Here is a 22455-nt window from a genome sequence, read left to right as displayed (position 1 = left end):
TCCTGCCCTGAGCCCGAGGCCTTGCTGGCCCCACACCTCCCAGGAACCTGTGCACGGTGCTCTCCCAGGGCCACCGAGGGGCCGGCAGACAGCCCAGCAGACAGCTGAGGGCCCTGGCCATGTCATGAGCACCCTCCAGACTAGAACAAGCGCAGCCTCACCAGGCAGTGGCTCGCCCCATGGCCTGTCCCCCTCCACACCCACGCACTGGGCCTACAGTGATGGTGAGGTGGGCCGCTCCCTGCCCTCTTTGGCTTAAAGCCAACGGAGACTTCAGACAAATGTGATTGTCGGGGACATGGTCTTCCTGGGCCTCCGGTTCTTTATGTTAAGTATAGGGACAGTATAATTTCTTCAGAAAACTGTTACATAGAAATATTCATTAGCCTCCACTGAGTTGGGTAGGTCCCTGCCTGGATAGATATGGCTCTTTACTTCACGTAGCTTCTGACTTCACCCTCTTTTTATTTCCCTAGTCCAAGGCGACATCTGTAGACTCCCCTTTGGTCTGTCTTCCTTTTCCCCTCAATCACAACTATGAAAAACACTGATGAGCTCTTAGTCAGTTTCGACAAGTCTGTGAGAACAGGAAGGGACAGGGGAAGGTGGCTCCTTGATCCAGCCCTCCCTGAAACCCTGCTCCTGGAAGGATTGATCAAAAGTCACAGTCACATCGCACTGCCACGGGATCCTAGTTCTCTATGGTCCTGCAGAATGAACTTATTGACAACCCTTGATCTAACTTTTCTTCCCTTTTGTGTCTTTTCTCCCAAGGGACTGCATCTTTCAGTATTTTCAATGTCAACAACATCAGAAAGGGTTAAGCAGGGTCAAAACCCTTCCTTCTCAGGCACTTGTCTTCTGCCCTCTGGGGGTAACAGGAAGGTGAGTGTGGCTTCAGTTCTCACCATAGTCAGTGTTCTCAGGTTCCCAGCAGTTGGAAGGCCAGAAGTAAGGAGCCTGTAAGAGAGTACTAAGCATCAGTACCTAGAGACACCCACCTCTCTGCACCCACCAGGGCCCTCTCCACAGCAGGCCTCTGCCCATCTCCTGGCTGACTCCACACCCAACCCTTTGACATAGCTGAGGCCAGTCAACAATTTAATCTAGGGGTTGAGAAATAAAATCCAAGGTAAGCAAAGTAAATGCAAAAGCAAGAAATTTTGTTTGTGAGGCAGACAATAATCTCTTTTTAAGAGGCTTTTTATTGTTTATTGAGGCAAAGTACCCTTGCCACATAAAATACAGGCCACCTGCCTGTTTTAAACTTGAATATTATATGGGGCATCCTTATACTTAAAATATTTATTGTTTATCTGGAATTAAAATTAAACTGCATATCTGTATTTTTAATCCTCTAAATTTGGCAACCTTGGGCCAGAGGACACAATCTTTTTTTTACTTATTCTATTTTATGTTATTTAACATCATGAGATGGTATGCAGAACCTGTAGCAGCAGTTATATGACTGAACAGCTCTATGTCACTAAATTAATTCCTTATTTGGCTATCAGACCTGGAGGGCTGGATGTCTCCAAAAAGGGAGAAAAATAATATAACATTTAATATCATTTTATATTTACCAATGATTTCCCACATACGGTCTTTTAAAACACACTGTTTTTAGGAGGCAGGATGAAGTCAAGAATTCTTATCTGGAAACACATGGCGTCTAATAACCAGACAGAGGCTGGCAGTCTCCCGGGTGCACAGCCTGGCTTCCTTTTTGCCCTTGAACCCACTGAAGACCTCTAATACCATCTGTGCCCCTGTTCCCTCTCAGGCAGGGTCTGGGGGAGGCAGCGTAAGTAGAAACCTCACCCCAGCATGAAGGAGGAGCATGGTCATCTAGGCCCAACGCAAAGCTGCCTCCTAGATTCACGAGGGCCACATCAATTCTCTGGGCTCCTCCAGGTTCTGGTCTGTAAAATGGGCAATATTTAACCCTCCCCAACAGTTTGTCCATCAGAATAAGTGAGAAAATACATGCAACATGTCTGCTATGGCCTGAATGTTGGTGCCCACCCTTCACCATGAATGAATCCTACTCCCCAAGGCGATGGTATTGGGAGACTTTGCGAGGTGAGGAGGTCATGAGGCACTAACCTCCTGAGCAGGGTTAGTGCCCTTGTAGAAGAGGCTTGGAAGAGATCCCATGTCCCGTCCACTGTAGGAGGACACAGTTAGAAGGTGCCCTCTGTAAAACAGTGGGCCTTCTCCAGACCAAACCTGCTGCAGCCTTGATCTTGGATTTCCCAGCCCCCGGAATTATGCAAAACCAAGTTCTTGCGTTTATAAGCTACCCGGTCGACGGTATTCTGTTACAGCAACCCTAAAGGGCTTAGGCAATGCCTCTGAAGCAGTAGGCTCTCAGTGAGCGCCTTTTACGCTTATTCAGTGGGTCAACCCGTGGCCCAGACGGATGGGTTTCCCAATGCTGCTTCCTTGAACACCCTTAGATTTTCTAGGTGGTTCTGATCTGAGTTCAGATGATGATAAGTGGGAAAAGGTGCTTGAGGAGGAGGAGCCCCAGGGCCTACCTGGAAACGGTAGAAGGTACCATCATCCTTCATGGTGAGAACATGATCGGAGATTGGAAAGATGTAGCCCTGGGCGGCGATAAGGCTTCCCAAGTGTATTGCTTCAACTGCAGAGAGACAGACAGAATCAGGAAGCGGATGATTTCGTTGAAACATACAAGGGCAGAGCAGTAAGATGACTGGCTGTCAAGGGTCCTCCCCTCCAGGCGACTGTGTTTATGTCGTGATTGCATTTGCTGGTGGTGGCGCGGGAGGGGAGACGCCCACAGAGGAGGAGGATGGTCAAGGGCTGGGGGGTCCTCTGGGTCCCAGCTGTGAAAATCTGATAATTGTCAACTTCCTACCCCTACAGTCTTGCAGGAGAAAGCCAGGTCTTGCTTCATGGTTGCGAACATGAGCACTGGCGTAGATGAACTTGTATTTAATTAAGTGAGATATTTCACATGAAGTGCTTAGCGGTGTCTGGTACAGGGCAAATATTCAATAAGGGCTGGCAGCTTTGATTCATGGCCTCGCTTCATCTTGTTTTATCACCCTGGGCAGTGAGGACGCGGCCCCGCTGCCCACGGGGACTGTGAATTCCTGTTACAGTCCTGCAAACAACACTCTCATCAGTGGTGACAGTGTTTCCCCTTCTCTCGTGGGCATAGATTAAAAATTCACTTTCTAAGAAAATTGGAAGAAGGACAATAGTTTGGGCAGTGACCCTGGCGGGGGGTGGGGGCGGGTGTCAAACTGAAGGAAATATATATTTGGTAACATCGACTTCTTGTTTAGCACCAGTCCTAAATAGATTCCTATTGATAGTTAAGAATTTATATTTTATCCTACACAGAGCTAAGAAAAAATACCTCCTACACATAAGAAGTGTCTACAAACCTCAGAGTACTTTCATTGGTTAAAAAGCAATATCTGGACATGGAAATGACTGACATGCTGAGGGAGTCTCTTAGCAATTATTAATTTCATAAGCTCTGGATTTTTAAAAGTGATTTGTTTTGGCTTTACCTGTGAACTCTTCAAGAGGTTGAATCTGATCCAGATGCTCTACTTATTGAGAATCATCTATTCCCCTTTGGGAGACGTGTACACTTACAACTGGTGGGTTCGGAATGCATGGAGTCTTACTTCTTGGGATGACCAGTTTGCTTTTTAAGTTCTAAACAGCTGCCCCTCGGTAACTGTGGGTAACAGTGGGGGATTCGTTCCAGGACTCCAGCAGATACAAAAGCTGTGGGTGCTCAAGTCTCTTGTATGAAACGGCATAATATCTGTGTGTAACCTCTGCGCATTCTCCCTATACTTTAAATCATCTCTAGATTACTTATAATGCCAAATATAATGTCCACGGTATGCTACTAGTTGTCAGTCTGTGTCGTTTAGGGAATAATGGCAAAAAGTGAAGTCTGTGCGGGTTTAGTACAGGTGCTGTTTCCTTCCCCTTGACTGTTTTCCACCAGGTTGGTGGAGTCTGTGGACACAGACTTGCCGAAATGGAAGGCCCACTCTGTGCTTCAAGAATAATGGGTCCAGCAAGAAGGGACGCTTCCTCCTCAGCTGCAGCTGCTCCTTTCCCAGGGATGAAAGAAAACGATACAGGAAGAAGGTGGCCTTCATGCCACCCGTATTGGAGCTTATGCTTAAACTCTTTGAAAAAAGGTTTCTACTCAGAAATTTGGCAAAAGAGAAGAAACGGAGGAGCCGCAGGCAGGTGTTGGACACGCCTCGCTCCCCAGGTGCTGCTTCACCTCGTCTGCCCCCTTCTGTACCCAGCTGGCCAATCCCGAGCCGCTCAGAAGCCCAAACCAGGTCCCCTGGGCACTGGAGTCTCACAGACCTTCACAGACAGGCCCAGCACAGAGACTCCTCATGAGGCCCAGAGCATTCTCACCTCTACTACCCGGGATAGGGTTCTCAAAATAACAATAATAAAAGAAACAATAAAATAAAATATGTATCAAAAATACAACGATTATTTCAGAAGAGTAAAGAAACCAGTGCTCCAATAGCGAAGCCATGGACCAAACTAGGTGCCCTTCAATAGGTGAATGGGTATAGAAAATGTGGTCCATATACACAATGAAATATTACTCAGCCATAAAGAAGAATGAAACTATGGCATTTGCTGGTAAATGAATGGAACTGGAGACTGTCATGCTAAGTGAAATAACCCAATCCCCCCCCAAAATCAAAGGCTGGATGTTCTCTCCAATATGCAGATCCTAACTCAGAATAAGGGGGTGGGGAGGGAAGAATAGGAGTTCATTAGATTAGACAAAGGGGAATGAAGGGAAGGGAGAGGGAATGGGAATAGGAAAGACAGTGGAATGAACTGGACTAACTTTCATATATGAATATATGACCAGTTTACCTCCACATCACGCACAACCACAAGAATGGGAAGTTATACTCCATGTATGTATAATATGTGAACTGTCATATATGTCTAAAAAGAACAAATAAAAAAACCAAAGTGTTTTTGTTTTAAAGACTATTTGTTTTCTGCCGATTTCACTACTTTTTTTAAAAAATTATTTTTCTTTAGTTGTAGTTGGAAATATTTATTTTATTTATTTATTTTTATGTGGTGCTGAGGATCAAACCCAGTGCCTCACACATGCTAGGCAAGTGCTCGGCCACGGAGCCACAACCCCAGCCCATGATTTTACTATATTTTTAATTGCTTAAAAAAAAAATGAAGTCCTACCAGAGTTAAGATTTATTCAAATCTTCATTTGTTCTAAAGTCTCCTTTGATTTATAAGTAAACAACTACTTTTACCAAACAACAACAAAAACAAAACCAAAAGAACAACAACATAAAACCAGTGCTCTTTGAAAAGACCACTATCATCAAAAGAACCACTGATGTCAAATAAATGTAACCAAACTGGTGGTTGCTGATGGCTGCTTATCCTGTCCAGTTTCATGAATGGATAATTGGATGTCCAGGCTGCAGAGGAGAAGCACATAGGTGGGTTCTACCCTTTAAAAGAACTAGCATTTATAATTTTTCTCTGGTGCATTAAGAACTTGACCAGAATTAAGGATTTTTGCTAGTTGTAAGTGGACACTGAACAATACTGAGAGGCCTAGGGTCACTTCCACAAATGACCCACTTTCCTGGCACTCAGATTTCCAGCAACCATATTTAACTGAACTGAAGATAAATTGTTTCATAGTCAACAGCAGATTAGGACTGTCAGGTTAAAATGCAAGAATGTCAGAGATGACATCCTGATCCCATCAAGGAACCACATCTGAAGGTCAGACACCGAGGGTGGGCACTGGGGGGGGGGGACACAAAGCCCTCAGAAAGCATGGTGATTGAGGGCCACTTAAACTGGGGCAAATAATTCCAATCAGTGCCAGTGTCCATCAAGAACATCAGCCTGGATTCACATCAGTGGAACTTCATAAGCATGACCTTTGGGCATCAAGAATACCCGGTTAAGCAAGACCAAGGGAGTGTAGGATCAATTCAAAAATTATTAACTAATAGCATGTGGATAATCAGCTCTACTTATGTAGAACTTTCATTTTTCTGGAGTCGTCCTCCCATTTCCTAATTAGGCTTTGAAAGTTAATTTTCCTGCTTCTTTCCTGGGTGGGGAGAGGACAGATTTGGAAACTGTCTTATTAGCCAGGGTTTTGTTGTTGTTTTGGCAGGGTTCTCCTCATTGAAATGCACAATTAGAATTAAAAAAACAAAACAAAACAACAACAACAACAAAAAAAAAAACTACCATTCCTTCACTTCTTGCAAGAAGCAAAAACAAAAACAAAAACAAAAAAAAACAGAAGGCGTCTTAGCAAATAATTAAACATCTTAATTGTGGATCAGGCAATCTAATTTTAAGAGCTGGCTCTAGAAGGCTGTTAAGTGACAGTGCTACAACTTATCTTTAATTGCTGCAGCTAACGGAGAATTCATCTCATTTCACACGCTAATGTATCGAGCTCTTTGGCATTCTAAATAGTTGCTCATTTCCTCAAAGGGTGATTTAAATTTGAAGATAGATATTCAGTGGAGAAAATATATTAATTTTATTTGTAAATAGAGTGATTTCACATCCAGCAATTCACATTGGTAAGCAGGAGAGATACCAGTTTGCTGGTACCAGGGGTCAAGGGTCAAGTACCTGGGTCCTCGATGGAAAGGTTCTTCATGAGCCACTGCACAACGTCAGTACCTGCAACGACAAAGCATTTCCACTGAAGACCTCATGGGTGTTTAAGCCTGTGACAGAAGAAACGTGTGTACCTGAGAGAATCCTAGTTTTAATCAGCCAACCTAAGATGCGGATTATATTGAATATTTTCCATCCTTACTCAACCCTTTTCTTCCACTGGTACATTTTCAGTTACTTTCGTTTCCAAAAAAATTTCACTTTGGATGACTCAGGTTATATCCACATTTCTAGGGAGAAATTACAGAAGGCTTCCTGGGAACAAAGATGGGAGGGTGACTTCATCACGTGGGTCCCCAGAGCACTTTCTGAGGACTCTTCAGCTTCCTACCTTTACCGACAAGGGTTGCTTGACACAGGTGACCTCAGAGAGTTGTAAAACTCTCTCATCTCTTTTGGCATGGGCCCATCTTGAATCATGTGCCCCGGGGGGTCTGTGGCGGAAATTTCCATGTGTTCACCAAAACCTCTTCCTTATACCACTGGGCCTGAGCGGGACTGTATTTCCAGACTCCCCTGAAGCTGGGTGTGGATCAAGTTCTACCAAAGGAATGTGAATAAAAATGACACTTGCAGCTTCCAGACCTAGACCATAGAAATAGGTAGCCCTCCACCCCTCCACCCACTTCCCTTGGCCCACCACTGGATGGAGAGCACCTGAGAACCTGAGGGAGGCGGAGCCACAATATGGAAGGAGCTCTGGTTCCAACCATGAAAATTAATGCTCATTTGAGGCTCTTACTTGATCTAGAATTAAACTTCACTGGGTTAAGCCCCTGGAATTTGGAGGTTTAATCTGCTTTAGCATCTAGTGTTATCTTAACAAATATAAAATCCCGAGTCAGCAGGGACTTACTTGTCTGCTCTGACTCTCACCCCGTTCACAGCATCTGGGATAACAGGTGCTGCAACCTGCATTTGGGAAAAAACCTAGCACCTGGGAACTCACAAATTCCCCACTAACCAGCCTGTTCCAGGTAAGGGGTCCTTGATTTCTCTGAATGGAAAGTTGCCCCCCTCTCTCCCTTCCCTGTTTTGGCCTTAGTTTTACTCTCCAATGAGAGAAAAATCAAACCTGACCCCAGACCTGATCACTGAGTGAGACCAGTCACTGGGATGTTGGACTGTCCTGGGGAACCCCCAAGGTCTCTCTCCAGGGGGAACCTGCCTGGATCCCTGAGGGCAGGGGCGGCCTTGCCTGACCTGGAGCTCCTCGCCATTTTGGCCACGGTCCTTTGAATATGTCCCTTTCTTTGCCTGCCTTTGGAGACGTACACTTAGAACCCACATTCTAAGAGAAACACAGCACAGGAGAGTGGAAGATTTTCTGGAAGGTCCCATAACGATTTGTCACTCAAAGATCTCACTTTACAGTGAGAGGACCACTGAAGATGGCTTTGTCACCTCAGCATGGAATGCAGCTATCTGCGTCCTGCTAGGGTCGGGGGCCTTGGTGCGAGGGACAGGGTCTGCCAGTCGCTCTGCTGGGTCAGACTCCCTGCTGGCCCACTGGAGACCCAGCAGAGGGGCTTACCAAGCATTTCCCTTTTCCCAGAAATCAAATTTCTCAGAGATTTGACTGGTGGCCAGAGAAGTAGGACCGGTGCAGGCTCCAGCATCTGGACCTCTGTTTCTCTCTGGCTCTGAGGAAGGTGGCCTAACTGCTCTGTAGAGCTGCCAGGGTCCACCCCACTCTTCCTGGGCTCTCCCCAGGTCCAGCCTCCCCTGACCAGTCCTTTCAATGTCCCTGCATTTCAACCTCAAAAGAGGGACTTCTAAGCTTCTCCCCACCCCTGCTCCCGGATGGCATCTATGAGCTAACCCTTGGACCAGAAACACGCCGATTCATTTGCATTTTGACACAAAGAGTGTGTGTGTGTGTGTGTGTGTGTGTGTGGGTGGGTGTGTGTACACGCATGCGTGCGTGCACGTTCATTTCCTCCAAATTACACAAGTTCAACATTTGTCCTAGGAAATGAAGAACAAAGCAGAAATCAAAGAAGAACTGTAATCCCAAGTTGGAGGTCGGGGTGAGGCTCTAACCTGTTTTTTTTTTTTTTCCTCAAAAGAAAAATAGTTCTTTTTTGTGGGTTGCCTGGAAACCGCGAGGTTGCCAGCATCACTCCGGCTCTCCCTGGGGCCAGCGGATTATCTTTCTGCTGAGCTTGCCGAACCATTATTTATCACCTGCCAAGATTGATTACTCACCCTGGGACAATGACAGCCCTTCCTTTCCCCTGTTAATTACTGTCATCATTAATATCCATGTCACTAATTAGTATTCATTCACAGTGAAACTCCTTCCTTGCTATCGCATCCGCTCCCCCGCTGCCCCAACCCCAGTCTCCGGCACCGCGGTCTGGGTTTCTACCTCCTGGCATTATTATGCACGGGGTCCCTGGCCTATTGTCCTCTCTGTCCACCAGCGCCCAGACTGTGTTCCCAGACCTACAGGGTCCCATTGAAGCACTTTTTTTTTTTTTTAGAAGGAAAAGTCAAAAAAGCCCCTTTCCTCTTTCCCCTGTCATTGTGGGGGCCACGGAGTGGGGTGTCCTGTCCCTGGCACAGCCACCATGATAGTCAGTCTCATCCGGGGCTTGGTGTGACTGTCCTCAGGCCCAGGCAAGGGCTGAACTGTGCCCCAGGGCTGTCGTGAGCCACCGTGCTCAACCTGCAATGTCACTAACCTCACTGCTGCCCCCTACACTCCGTGGACACTGTTGGGTAGACTTTTGGCAAACGTGATGGCAATGCCCAGGGACGTGGCACCCTTGTTTTCCTGCTGTGGGCTGTTTCAGGCTCCCTGGGACTGATCCAGGAATGGCCAAGCCTCAGGCTTGTGGCAGGAAGGAACCATTGTGTGTTGAGGCCCAGGAACCAGTAAAGGAAGTCAATGTGTCATAATATTATGTCTTTTAAAAGCCCTGCCACCCAACACCATGGAGTCCGACAAGAGCAGTCCAAGTAACCAGGAGGAAACAGCATTTTGCATTTCCTGTTCTCTCCTTCCCTCACCCCACACCAACCCCCAATGGTTCCTCCCTTCCTCTCCTAAAAAGAACTTGAAGCAGATTTTCTTTCCTGTTCTATCTAAAATGAGTTGTTGCCCTTCATCAGGACTGTTGGATTTTGGGTCTTATCTTAGCTCAGCTGCCATGCCGAGCTCTTAAAGACAATATAACACTTAACAATGTGTTATATTGTGCGAAGTGGGAGAGCTACCCCTTATTTCCAAGTCCGCAAACACTTGTCTGAAAGTTGTCTTTTTTGAGGCTAATTTATTAACTTATTCCTGGGATCTCCATGAAATACACCAGAGGGCACGCAAGCTACTTCTCCACAGCACCTGTGTTTTATTAGTATATTTACACATGTAATTACTAATGCAGCTAGGCATTGGTTTCTGTACCTGTTGTATTTCAACCATATCTTCTAAATTTTTTTTTTTAGTTGTTGATGGACCTTTATTTTATTTATATGTGGCACTGAGAATTGAACCCAGTGCCTCAACACATGCTAGGCAAGTGTTCTACCGCTGAGCCAAAACCCCAGCTCCTCAACCCTATCTTTTATATATAGTCATGTTTACTGAATGGCTGTAAACAACCTAAAAGTCCTCCAACAGGGGGTTGAATCAGTAAATTATGGCTCATTTATGTAATAAATTTTTATTGAACACCTACTATATTAAATACGAAAGCATGTTAAGAACATCATATGTTGTAAAATTACATTTTTTACAACAGAAAAATATTTCCATTTATATTCTTTTTTTGGGGAAGGGGGTGTACCAGGGATTGAACTCAGGCACTGGGCCACTGAGCCACATCTCCAGCCCCATTTTATAGTTTATTTAGAGACAGGATCTCACTGAGTTGCTTAGCGCCTTGCCTTCGCTGAGGCTGGCTTTGAACTCGTGATCATCCTTCTCAGCCTGAGCCACTGACATTACAGGCGGGCACCACCGTGCCCGGCATTCCATTTATATTCTATTAATTATGCGTGTATGAATATACACAGAAATGAAGAAAAGTCTGGAAGTGTCTTTAAATTGTTAAGTTAGGGTATCTTGGGCAGCGTGAGGCATCACATTATGGGAAATATCTAGTTTTAAAAAATTTCTGTATTACTTGAAGTTTATAGAGCATTTATATGCTCTGTTATACTGACAAAAATGCTTTTTATTATAAATAGTAGAGAGAATTGGAGAGGGTATGGGAACTTTGAGCCCCCCACTCCCCCATCCCGCACTCAGGTCCTGGGTACTTTCTGCTTTCTGGGGAAAGGGCAGAGGGGAATGAGGTGGGATCTCCAAGGGTGAGAAGAGAGAGGCTCAGTCGTGATGCTGGACATGGGCTTTGAGCTGGTCCCTCTCTCTGGCCACCTGCTGCCCCTGGAAGCTCTGAGTGGACTTCTGTAGACCCTGGTGCTGCTCGCCCACTGTCCTGGACCACAGGTAACAACCCGCACCCATCCCTTGTGTTTACTTGTTTACTTGGGTAGAGTAACACGTTGGGATCTCCTCCTGCTGAGTTCTCACACTGTATTTCCTCTAGATCAATAAAACCAGATTTGAATAAGCTGGCAAGATCTTCTAATATTTTAGGGGCTTCTGTTTCTCATTTTGGTGGGGGGAACTTATTATAAAATTCTGGATTTTGCCTCCAGGTGTTTTAAGCTTCCTCAAAGACTTGGCATTTGATGAGGACACTCATTAGTCGGAACCCAAGGAGATCCTAGTGTGAAACTTCCCTATTCTTCCCAAAGTAGTGGATCGATATGAGCCCAAATCAAATTATGCAAAGCCGACAAAAGACTGATTGCTATCATCTGCAAATTTCAAGTTACCTGGTAGATTTTATATATCATAATACTGACAGCTGGAGCAACTGATAAGCTAATTATCCACCCTTCCCATTTCCCTTGAGCAAAATGTTTCTGGAGCCCAAGGAAAGATATGAAGGCTTCTGCAGGGAGAGAGCTCATCCTACTCCTCAGTCAAGGTCATGACCACGTCTGCCTTGGGATTTTCACACACTTGGGAAGGCGTCTGTGGTTCCTCTTTGCAGAGAGGACAGCTTCATGCCACTCATCAATCACACGGTGCCAGTGTTTGTGAAGAGGGGTTGGTGACCATTCCTGAGCCCTCGACCTTGTTATCACATATCATGTAATTATGTAAACTATGACAATAATTATGTAAAATATGATCATTATCATAACCATCTTAAAAATTAGGCTGAGACATGCAATTACATTTTAGAGCCAGGGTTGGAATCCAGTGGGCCTTTTCATGCCAAATATTATTTTCATTTTTACCATTCCACCTTCCTTATTTCCTAATGACTTTCCAAGTGGTATGTGAGAAAAATATTCATAAAACTGATATTCTGTATCAAATTATTTTCTGATGCAGAGACATTAATTTAGTGGTGATAATAATGACCACGACCGCTGGGCGAGGTGGCACATGCCTGTAATCCCAGCTGCTCAGGAGGTAAAGACAGGAGGATCCTGAGTTCAAAGCCAGCCTCAGCAAAAACAAGGCACTAAGCAACTCAGTGAGGCCCTGTCTCTAAATAAAATACAAAATAGGGCTGGGGGTGTGGCTCAGTGGTTGAGGGCCCTGGGTTCAATCACCAGTACCCACCCCCCCAAAAAAATTACCACTCTTACTAGCTATTGAATTAATAATTTATCGAGTACTTTCTGTATTCCAGGAATAATCCTACCATAACAATTTCATGCTGTAAATAGATTATTATCATCTTCATTGTGTGAATGAATGGGAGGATATTCTAAGTAGGGCAGTCTGTATTAGTTTTGGTGTTCTTTCATGACTTAGTTAAAAAAAAACAATAAAAATTACAACAGTCAGCTCGAAAAGAAAGCTTAATTGAAGAGGAATGTGGAACTGAGATTTGGAGACTGGGTATTAATGAAAGCTGGCAGGAAGGAAGAAAGAGAGGCGGAAGAAATAGTGGTGTGATTCTTGAGTAGTATCGCTTGGTCAATGGGCTGGAGTTGTTCCAAAGGAAAGTTGTGACAAATTTAATGCTCATTTATAGGCACATGAAACAATGATGCACAGTGATGATTAAGCTGAGCAGACCTGAGTGCCACTTGGAGTATGTCACTTATAAACTGGGGACTCTGAGAAGGTCCCTCCACCAACATGCACTCCAATCTCCATTTCTTCATAGGTCAACTGTAGGAAATACCTACACCTACCTGCAGGATAAAACAAGTTTATGTCCATAAAACCCTCTTCACAAAGCCTGGCTCATGATCTTGCTGCAATGGCCCATAAATTCGAAGGTCTTCTATCGGCTCAGCACCTTCATTTTGTTATAGGAAAAAGAGGAGAGTAATAATGGGACCTGCCGCAGGGGCTGTAGGGTCACATGAACTGCTTCATGCGTGGATTTAGCACAGTGTCTCGCCCGCAGTGGGCAGTAATACACATTAGCTACGGGCAGAGTCCGAGTTTCGGGACCTCATTGAAGCCCCTTGTCTAATCCGGTCATTTGCGTGGCTGGGAGTGAGTGGAATTCCTGTGTCACCTTGGCTACTTCTTCATTTAAGTCCTGGGAGAGTCTCAAAATATCTTCTGATGCTTTTAAGAAAGGTCTGTGGATACCCAGCTTCTTGGACAGAGAGGGGAAAAAAGAAAGTAGTCATAGGACAGTAGTCATTGGGAGAGTGGTGAGGCCTCGTAGAATGACTGGGACCCCTGTGTGGGCCCTTGACCTTGCTGCTCCTCACATATATTTCCTGGAAAGTCAGGGTGGGAGGAAAGCGAAGGAGGGGCCCTGGCCACAGTGTGGTTCAGTGAACATAATGGAGTCAGCATCTTTCCTGTTTTGAGTGTGCTGGTCCCTGTCCATCCCTCCATCCTGCTTCCCAACCCTCTCTCCTCTTGAAGCCCCTGGGATGGTCCTTCCATTCCCAGAATGCACCATGCCCCATTCCCCTGCAGGGCAATGCCCCTGCCTCCTCCTTCACAGTAGAGTGGTGTCTGTCCCCTTGTCTGTGGTACTCTGCCAGGACTGCCAAAACAAGTGCCACAAACTGAGTGGCTGAGACTATGGAAATTTGCTTTCTCATAGTTCTGGAGGCTGGACGTCCAAGACCAACGTGCTGGCACAGTGCCTCTGAGGACCACTGTGACGGGTCCGCGCCCCTGGCCCAGCCGCTGACGGTCGCCTGGCACAATGTGGTGCTCTGGGCCTGGAGATGCACTGCCCCAATTTCCACCTCCATGTTCAAATGGCTTTCCTCCAGCACACATGTCTCATTGTCCAAATTTCCCCTTTTTATAAGGACACCAGTCACGCTGGTTTAAGGCCCACCCTAATGACTTCAGCTTAACTAATTATATCTGCAAGGACTGTAATTCCAAATAAGGTCACATTCTGGGGTTCTGAGGAATAGGACTTCAGCTTATGAATTTTGGGGGCATGGGACAATTTAACCCAAACCCCCACTGAATAACAGCTCTGAGGGGCGGGACTCAGTCACACTGTACTATGTCTGGCATGGAACGACCACCTGGTGCCGAGTTGGGGTTTAATAAGAGTGTATTCATCAATAGTTGTATTAATATATATCATATCACACATATTCACTCATATTCACTCCATTAAAATCTTTTTTTCTCAATTTTTGTGACCCATGAAAAACTTCATTATATACCAACACCAACCAGGGAGTGGGAGGCAGGGAGAGAGAAGGGAAGGGCCGGGGAGTGACACTGGCCAAATTGCATTGTGATGTTTTGTGCGTGTATGAATATGTAACAACAGATTCCATCATCATGTACGACCATAACGCTCCAATAAAAAAATGTGGAGGAAAACATAATGAACCAATGCCAGGCCTCAATGGGCATTTTACAAACACTGCTTCAGGTGAAAATTCCTTTTTTTTTTTTTTTTAGTAAAATCACATCTTTTCTCAAAAAAGAAGTCTCAACACAAATTCTAGATAGGGCAAAGGGGTGGGAGGGGGAGGGTGGGAACACAGGGGTAGAAAAGACAGTGGAATGAGATGGACATCATCACCCTAAGTACCTGTATGAAGACACGAATGGTGTGACTGTACTTTGTGTCCAACCAGAGATATAAAAAAGTGTGCTCTATATGTGTAATAAGAATTGTAATGCATTCCGCTGTCATATATAACAAATTAGAATAAAATATTAAGAAAAAAATAATGCAAAAAAAAGAATTCTCAACAAATTAATACTTAGAAAATCTTAGGTGGCGATTCCAAGTCTTCTTTTTGCTTAACAAACACTGTCTTCAACTCCACTTCTGGGCTGGAAGACAGCCCACTCCTACCACCTGGCCTGTCCCCTCTACTCTACTGGCTTCTAGACTGCAGGTTGGTGCTGTCTTCTTCTGACTTGGGTCCAGTGTGTGCTTTCCCCCTATCAGGAAGGCCTCTGAGCCACTCTGTCTTGATTTTGAACAGATTGGAGGAATGACATTCAGACACACTGATTATGATTTTGGATCTAGTGATACCCAGGCCTCCGCCACATGCAGTGCTAAACCAGGGTCTGCCAGGGCCACCTCCCTGGAGTCCAGCAAACCGGCTTGCTGGCCTCTATAAGCATGTGACAGCTGCACCCCTTGGTGACCCACTGCTCGAAAGCAGAAAAGACAATTGGCTGCGGGGAAACTCTGGGCAGGGCTCCCCCAGTGTTACCTCCCCCGTTCAGCCTCTGAGCCTCCCCATTCTCTGAAATTTAAAGCTTCCCTGTGCATTATGAAAAATAATAGGGGCAGGAGACCAGGCGAGGTTATTACCAACTCATAAATCAAGCAGGAGGCTCTGAGGGCTGCAGGGAGGTGCCTGAGATGGGCCCCCCGGTTTGTTATCTCACCCAAGCCCCCACGATTGATTCATCACCTCATAACCCTCCCACGCTGAATCCCAAGTCTTATATCTAATTGTCAGCAGCTGAGTACATGATTTGCAAGAGGATGCGGGCAGCGGCAGAGGTGGGGGTGGAGGAGAGATTAGTTTTGTCAATCAAAAGTATCCAGGGCGAGGCAGAGAGCAGGATTTAGCTGCAAGATCTGCTTATTAAAGGCAAGGCTGGCTCTGGCTGCATTGATTAGGCCTCGGCGCAGGGGAATGGAGGCTGGCTGCCACTGTGGGCGGACCTCCCGCTCCCTGAGGGTGGCTGGCCACTGATGACTGCCTCCTACTAAAAGGCAGAAATGAAAAACAAATAAGCAGAGCTGCTTTGGGAGACAAGGGAGTGGATACCGGGCGTCCCCATCAGAAAGCATCATGAATGTTCTAAAGGCTCCTGAGAGGGACGACTGGAGGGACCTGGGGGCTGGGGGTGCCGCTGCCTTGCAGTGGTGTCTAATGGTCACCTCACCTGTGCAATCTGAAAAGAGGTTTTTGAACATTTTATATTTCAATTAAAGGGGGGCGGGCACAGCTGAGGCTGTCTTGAGGGAAGCAGGGAAAGAGGGCCACAAGCTACCTCTTAGACCTTGGGCTGCGGACTGCAATCTCTCCGTAGGAATCTGACCTGCCCCCAGCCACACTTCTGGAGCAACGTGACAGGGCACACCCCCACTGCACACCCCAAGGCTGAGAGTCTGCAAAGCGCACTGCAGTCTGCTACAACCTGGGAAGTAGAGCCGTGTGTCCTTCATGGTGTGCAGCAAGTCCTGTTCCAGGCACAATTGTGTACAGATGGGTTCTTGGGCAAGGATTGTACTGATGCTGCACTCTGAGCCCTGGTTTACTCATCTGCAGAATGGGGCCAATTGTGGTATCCGCCTCAGATTCTGTCATAGGAGGGTTCTAATGAGATGCAGATAGACTTTTAGTGTGGTCCCTGGCACTGACAAACCCCCACTTCCCATGTTAGTCAGCTTTCCATTGCTATGAGAAAGTACCTGAGGTAAGCAACTTATAAAGTTAGTGTTGGTTCATGGTTTCAGAGGTGTCAGTAGGCGCCATTGTTTTGGGGCCTGTGGTGAGGCAGCACATCATGTTGGGAGTGCAGGATGGAGCAAAGCTGCTCACTTCATGGCAGCCAGAAAGCAAAGAGAGAGAGAGGAAGGGCTGGTGTCCCAATAGCCCCATCAAAGGCACACTCCCAATGAACTGACTTCCTCCCCTAGGCCCCATCTCCTGATGTGCCACACGGGGGAGGACATTTAAGATCCCAACCAGAAGGCCCTCCTTCCTTTTCCACCTACTACTGATACATACCCCTCAAAATGCCCAGACTGGACTCTGTCTTAGAGCTGATCTCCTGGGTAGAGATTTCAATTTATGATCCAGGCCTGGGTTGCAAGTCTCTAGACCTGGAGATTCTAAGAGTGGTCCAGCTTGGTTCTTTCAAGCTTCTCTGTTTCATTCAAATAGATGAACCCACCCTTTCAAAGCCAGTTAAAGGTCTTCTCCATATGCATAGTGTCCACTCCCAGATCATTTTTAGTTCTTGAGGCAAAATATCAGAACCTCAAGATCTGTCTGTCTCCACCCCAGCCCAGCCCAGCCAAGCCCATAGCCCCCATCTCCCACAGGAGTGGCCAGGAAGCAAGTGGCCTAGATGTAAATCCTGGTTCCCTTCCTACCAGCTCTGTGTCCTTGGGGGCCTGTCTGCCCTTTCCGACCTTTCCAACTGCATCGGGCAGTGCCAATCAGCAGCCCCGGCCCCTGTGCTGCTGGTCACTGTTGCTTCAGCGAGGTCCCCCAACCCAGAAGGGCTGCACGGGCAGTTCAGTGACAACAATGCTTCCCTTCCTTGTCAGCTTCCAGGGACAGCCAGTGGCTTCAGGTTGCTCTGGGCCCTGCTGACTTCTCACCTCTCCAGGACCCTTCCTCCTGCTCCTGCCAAGATAGGACAGCCCGAGTGCTGGGGCAGCCTGAGGGCAGAAATGACAGGAACCGGTCAGAGGGAGTGTGACTTGATCCTGCTGGCAGTATGGTGTCCCATCTGGTCATCCATAAGAAGCCAGGGCACTGCCCACGGGGGCTGGTGGTGACCAGGTCAGACTACCTACCTTCCCTGGTCCTCTCCTTCTTTCTATGAGCCCTGATTTTATTTCTTCTTTGGGAAATGAGGTAGGGATCAAGGCCTGGCTTTTCAGGACTTGAGAGAAAAGTGAAGCCATCCACTGAGACCAAGGAAGCTTCTAGAAGCTACAAGTCCGTCCTCCATGTGGGCCGCCTATGCTTTCTGCAGGTCAGATTCTCAGACAGTAACAGGCTTCCCACAGGGAGAGCAAGGGCAGCTGAGGGGAGGGGAGGGAAGCAAGGGGTCCAGTTTCCTCCTCTTCACCCCCTCACTCCAGCCCACCCACCTCCCTGGGGGACAGCCTCCTCCCCTGTCCCCTTAACATCTGTGCACAGTGACTGCCCATCTCTTAGTAATGCAGATGCTCATGCACACACATGCACACCCACGCCCAAGTCACACACATGCACGTGCACACACACACACACACACACACACTCATGCTCACACACCTCACCTAATTGCTTCTGTAGTATGTCCCCACCCTTGAAATCCGGAAAAATGACAGAAAGCCATTTAGGCTAAGAACAAAGTTTGAGGAAAGAACTGTTTTCTTTCTTTCTTTCTTTCTTCTTTTTTTTTTTTTTTCCTGCTGGGAAGCTAGAAGCACAGGTCACAGCTTGACATCACTCACATGCTCAGCCCTCTGCATGCAGCTGCTCCCAGTGACCTGCGCCGCCCGCCTGCAGGAACGCAGAGAAGAAAAGAGGGTCTGAACCCAGCCCGGAGGGGAGGGGAGGCAGCCATTCCAGATGCCAAGCATGTCTCCTCTTTCAAGCTTCTATGAGATTTTGGTCCTCTGTGGCTAAGGGACGGTCTTGGAGCTGAGCGGTAGAAGGCTGGGAAGGAAGAAAGAGAGGAAGCCCGCGGAGTTCACCACGGGCAGGTGCAGGTGTCCCGGAAAGCAGCCTCAGGTGATGCTGGCTAAATGCCAGGTTAGCAAGAGTGGAGGGGGCTGTGGGCGAGGCCTGGGTGGGCTGAGGGCGGGGGAGCCAGAGCTGTAGGGGTCTGTAATGTTAGGCCCAGTGGGCAGCCAGAGGGAGCAGCTGTGGGAACCCGGGGATAGAGGCTCAGCAGGGGATGGTGGCCATAGCCTTCAGAGCAAGGCCAACCAGGAAATAAAGAGTGTGACTTTCCTCTCCTACCCTGTGATCTGCCCGCATCACCCATCAGGTGGAAAGATGGGGAGATCCTCTGGAGGGTCAAATGGAGAGAATCCAGCAGAGACATGCAGGAGAGAAGGCATTCATTATACAGGCCAATCCCTGAAGTGTTGCTCAAGGTCTTGCTACTCAGCAAGGCTTTCCCCTGGTGTCCTTGTTACTGCAGATTGACACCTTACGAGGAGACTGAGGCCCCTAAAGGCTTCCACATGCATCATGTCTCATGTCAATGTTACCCTGTGCCTAAGACCTCAAAAGATGTTCCCATTTTACACCCATGGAAACTGAGGCTCAGGAGACTTCTGCTTTCTTTCCTCATTCATTCATTCATTCAATAAAACATTTGTCAAGTTCTATCGTTCTTCGTGCTGCAGCGGAGAACGAGAGGGACGCAGGCTCACCCCCAAAGGAGGAGTCGATTGACAAGGAAACCCAACAAAGACGGAGCTCAAATGGGGTGACAGGGGAGAGGGTGACTGGGGGCTGCTGAGACTGAGCGGTGAGCAGATGACATTCACCCAGAGGCCTGAGTGACAGGAAGGACGCAGTGTGTGCATCGATGGAGGAAGAGCATCCCCAACAGCGGGACAGCTGCTGCTAAATCCCAAGGTGGGATCAAGCTCCATCCATCCAGAGAGCAGGGGATGGGCTGGGCGAAGAGACAGGAGACCCAGGATGGGACGGGGCGGGGAGCTGCAAGTGAGGGGCTGCACCCTGTGAGAACCTGTCGGACTTTAAGAGCAACAGGAAGTTCAGATGAAGGTGTCGAGTGGCTGTTGGACACATGAGTCTGGATTTTGGAGGAGAAGACAGCTGGGCATGTTATTTGGAAGTCACTGGCGTGTAGGAATAGACCTCAAGCAGTCAAGCAGACAAGCTGGACGAGGTCACTCTGGGAGAAAAGAAGGACAAGAAGGGTCCTTGGAGGCATGCCCTTGGCTGGTAAGCAGCACAGCTGGCCGGGGAACCTGTGCCTAGCCATTCTCAACTGGGAGCTTGCTATCATCCAGGAAGTGCCTGAGCTTCAAGCTTCTGGGTCTTAAGCTATGATCATGGATGTTCATTCCCCTCTCTAAGGACAAAGCAAGAAAAATGAGCTCACACAATAGAGCCATCTGCCAGAGCCTCCAAACCAGCCTGCTATTGCCACCCACTTTCCCTGCTCCTGTCTCCATTCAGGGGGAAATCTCTCTACCCTTACCACCATCCACAGCACCTGAGGGCTGCACCCCACAACCATGCCAAATAGCTAAGGATTTCTGGGTTTTCTCTTTTTTAAAAAAAATATTTATTTTTTAGTTGTAATAAATAAAATGAAGGTACTTTATTTATTTATTTTTATGTGGTGCTGAGGGTCGAACCCAGGGCCTCGCATGTGCTAGGTGAGCGCTCTACCATTGAGCCACCACTCCAGCCCCTTCTGGGTTCTCTTTTGATTCGTAACAAGCTTAACCATGTGTTCTGGCTTTTCTATCATTAAATCTCAGCAGACTCCCTGACACATCACGTGGGATCTGGGAACATGTAGACACTGTGTTCCCAGTGGACACAGTTGGTGGCTGAAGAAATGACTTCAAGCCTGGATGCCATTGTGTTAGAAGTCACTAGTGCCAGGCAACTTCTAACATGCTATCCTCCTGTCACACCCATCAGCCACAGACCAAGAGAAACGGCTTGGCTCAGAGCACAGGCCGAGAATCCTCCAATATGAGGAAACCTTGTGACGGGCGAGGGACAGTGAACACAAAGCCCATCACAACTGTCCTCCTGTCCCTTCCTTATCATCACACTTACTCCAGGTACCAGTTACTAGATTGGGTTTGAAAGAGCAAATAATGAAAAACGTTGTTAGACACCTGAAATCCCGGCTTCTTGGGTGACAGAGGCAGGAGGATCTCAAGATCAAGGCCAGCCAGAGCAATGTAGCGAGACATTCAAAACTTTAAAAATAACTTTTAGAAAAGTCTGGAGATGTAGCTCAGTGATTAAAGCACCTGCCTAGAATACGCAAGGCCTTGTGTTTAGTCCCCCATACTGGAGGAAAAAAGAGAAATTGCCAAAATTGATAAAGAAAATACAATACCGCTCAAATAACAAGAGGGGAGAGAGATATTATGAAGAGTCCCTGGTGAAGGGCAGCTGCTGTGATTACAGAATTTAGCTGGCTGTAATAAAACAAAACAACAAACACTGCTGTCCACATTTCTCAACCTGTCTTTCCACTAAAGTGATGAGGTCCTTAAGGAGAGGGGCACCTGTATCCTGAGGCCACAGCACAGATTTTTCAATAAATGTCTGATGAACAGGTAAAGAACGTTGGCCCAAATCAGTGATTGATGTTTTGATGTTGCTAATAACTAGGCTGCTTTTTCTTAAGGACAGTGGCTTTGATGCTTTTGATTGCTTCTTAGAGCCACTCGTGAATTTTGATAGACAGGCCAGATTTCCAGTGTGGAGCAGCAGTTATGCTGCTCTTGCTATTGCTGATTGTTTACAGCAACGTTAAAGAAGAAGGGGCCAAAACACAGCCCTGTTTTAAATAAGATAAGATTGTGACTCCGTATGTCAGTAACCCATCCATGTCGACCTGGCTTCTCCTGGGAGGGTGATGGTAGAATACGATGAAAGATTTCAAAGAATAAAAGCCCAGGTTAACACTGAGATTGTGCGACTCAGCTTACAGGCAGAGCTAAAGGTGGGGACTCGTGGCTTCATGTTAAACACACTGTCCGCTTTTGTAAAACACTGTCTCATTCCTTAGGCAGAGATGTAGACTGTGAGATCCAGACTTGTGGTTTATTAAGAAAAGAGTTATGTATAGTTTTGAGGAGTTTGGTTTATCATACGAAAACAGAACAAAACAGAAACAGTAATGGCTTAAACAAGATGTGGGTGTATTTGATTGAATAAACGTGGAGGTGGTTCCATGGGGGTCATGGAGAACCATGCTTTAATGTTTCTCTTCTGCCATTCTAGAGGTTGTCTTCCACTTCTAAGGTCACCTGGTGGTTCCAAATGGCTGTGGAAGCACTAGCCATCACACCCCAGCTTTAGGAAGGAGGGAGGAAGAAAGACAGAAGGGAAAAAGCATACCTTTCCCACTTGATAGACCTCCCTTAAGCATATTTCCAGAAAGTTCTGTATTCTACTTATATATTGTGATATATATCTATAGATATAGATATAGATATATATAGTGAATAACTCCTCAAAGACACGTATGTCCTAATCTTTGGAATCATGAATATACCACTTTATATAGCAAAATGATTTTGCAGATGTGATTATGTTAAGGACTTCAAGAGGGAGAGATTATCCAAGGGGGCCCAAAGTAACCAAAGGGTCCTCGTGAGAGAGAGGTGGGTGCTCAGAGAGAGAAAGGGATGCAATGGCAGAAGCAGGGAAGGCAGGAAGAGAGAGAGAGAGAGAGAGAGAGAGAGAGAGAGAGAGAGAGAGAGAGAAGAACAAAGAGAGCAGATCAGAGAGTGCTTGGACTTGAACAACGGA

The 22455-nt window shown here is 46.8% G+C and overlaps 1 protein-coding gene across 6 annotated transcripts in view; it reads right to left on the bottom strand.

Moving 5' to 3' along the window:
• The window catches only part of Rgs6 (regulator of G protein signaling 6), a 579659-nt gene that overhangs the window by 93921 nt on the left and 463283 nt on the right, over nucleotides 1-22455 (bottom strand). For all 6 annotated transcript variants that reach the window (XM_048798913.1, XM_048798911.1, XM_048798916.1 and 3 more), the window contains exons 4-6: nucleotides 6682-6732; nucleotides 2541-2647; nucleotides 909-960 (exon numbers count right to left, since the gene is read on the bottom strand). In XM_048798913.1, the coding sequence (XP_048654870.1) occupies nucleotides 909-960; nucleotides 2541-2647; nucleotides 6682-6732 (210 nt within the window). The remainder of the gene's footprint in view (nucleotides 1-908; nucleotides 961-2540; nucleotides 2648-6681; nucleotides 6733-22455) is intronic.

Source organism: Marmota marmota, unplaced genomic scaffold, assembly GCF_001458135.2.
Source record: "Marmota marmota marmota unplaced genomic scaffold, marMar, whole genome shotgun sequence".
NCBI lineage: Eukaryota > Metazoa > Chordata > Mammalia > Rodentia > Sciuridae > Marmota > Marmota marmota.
This window is presented reverse-complemented; position numbering and strand designations above follow the sequence as displayed.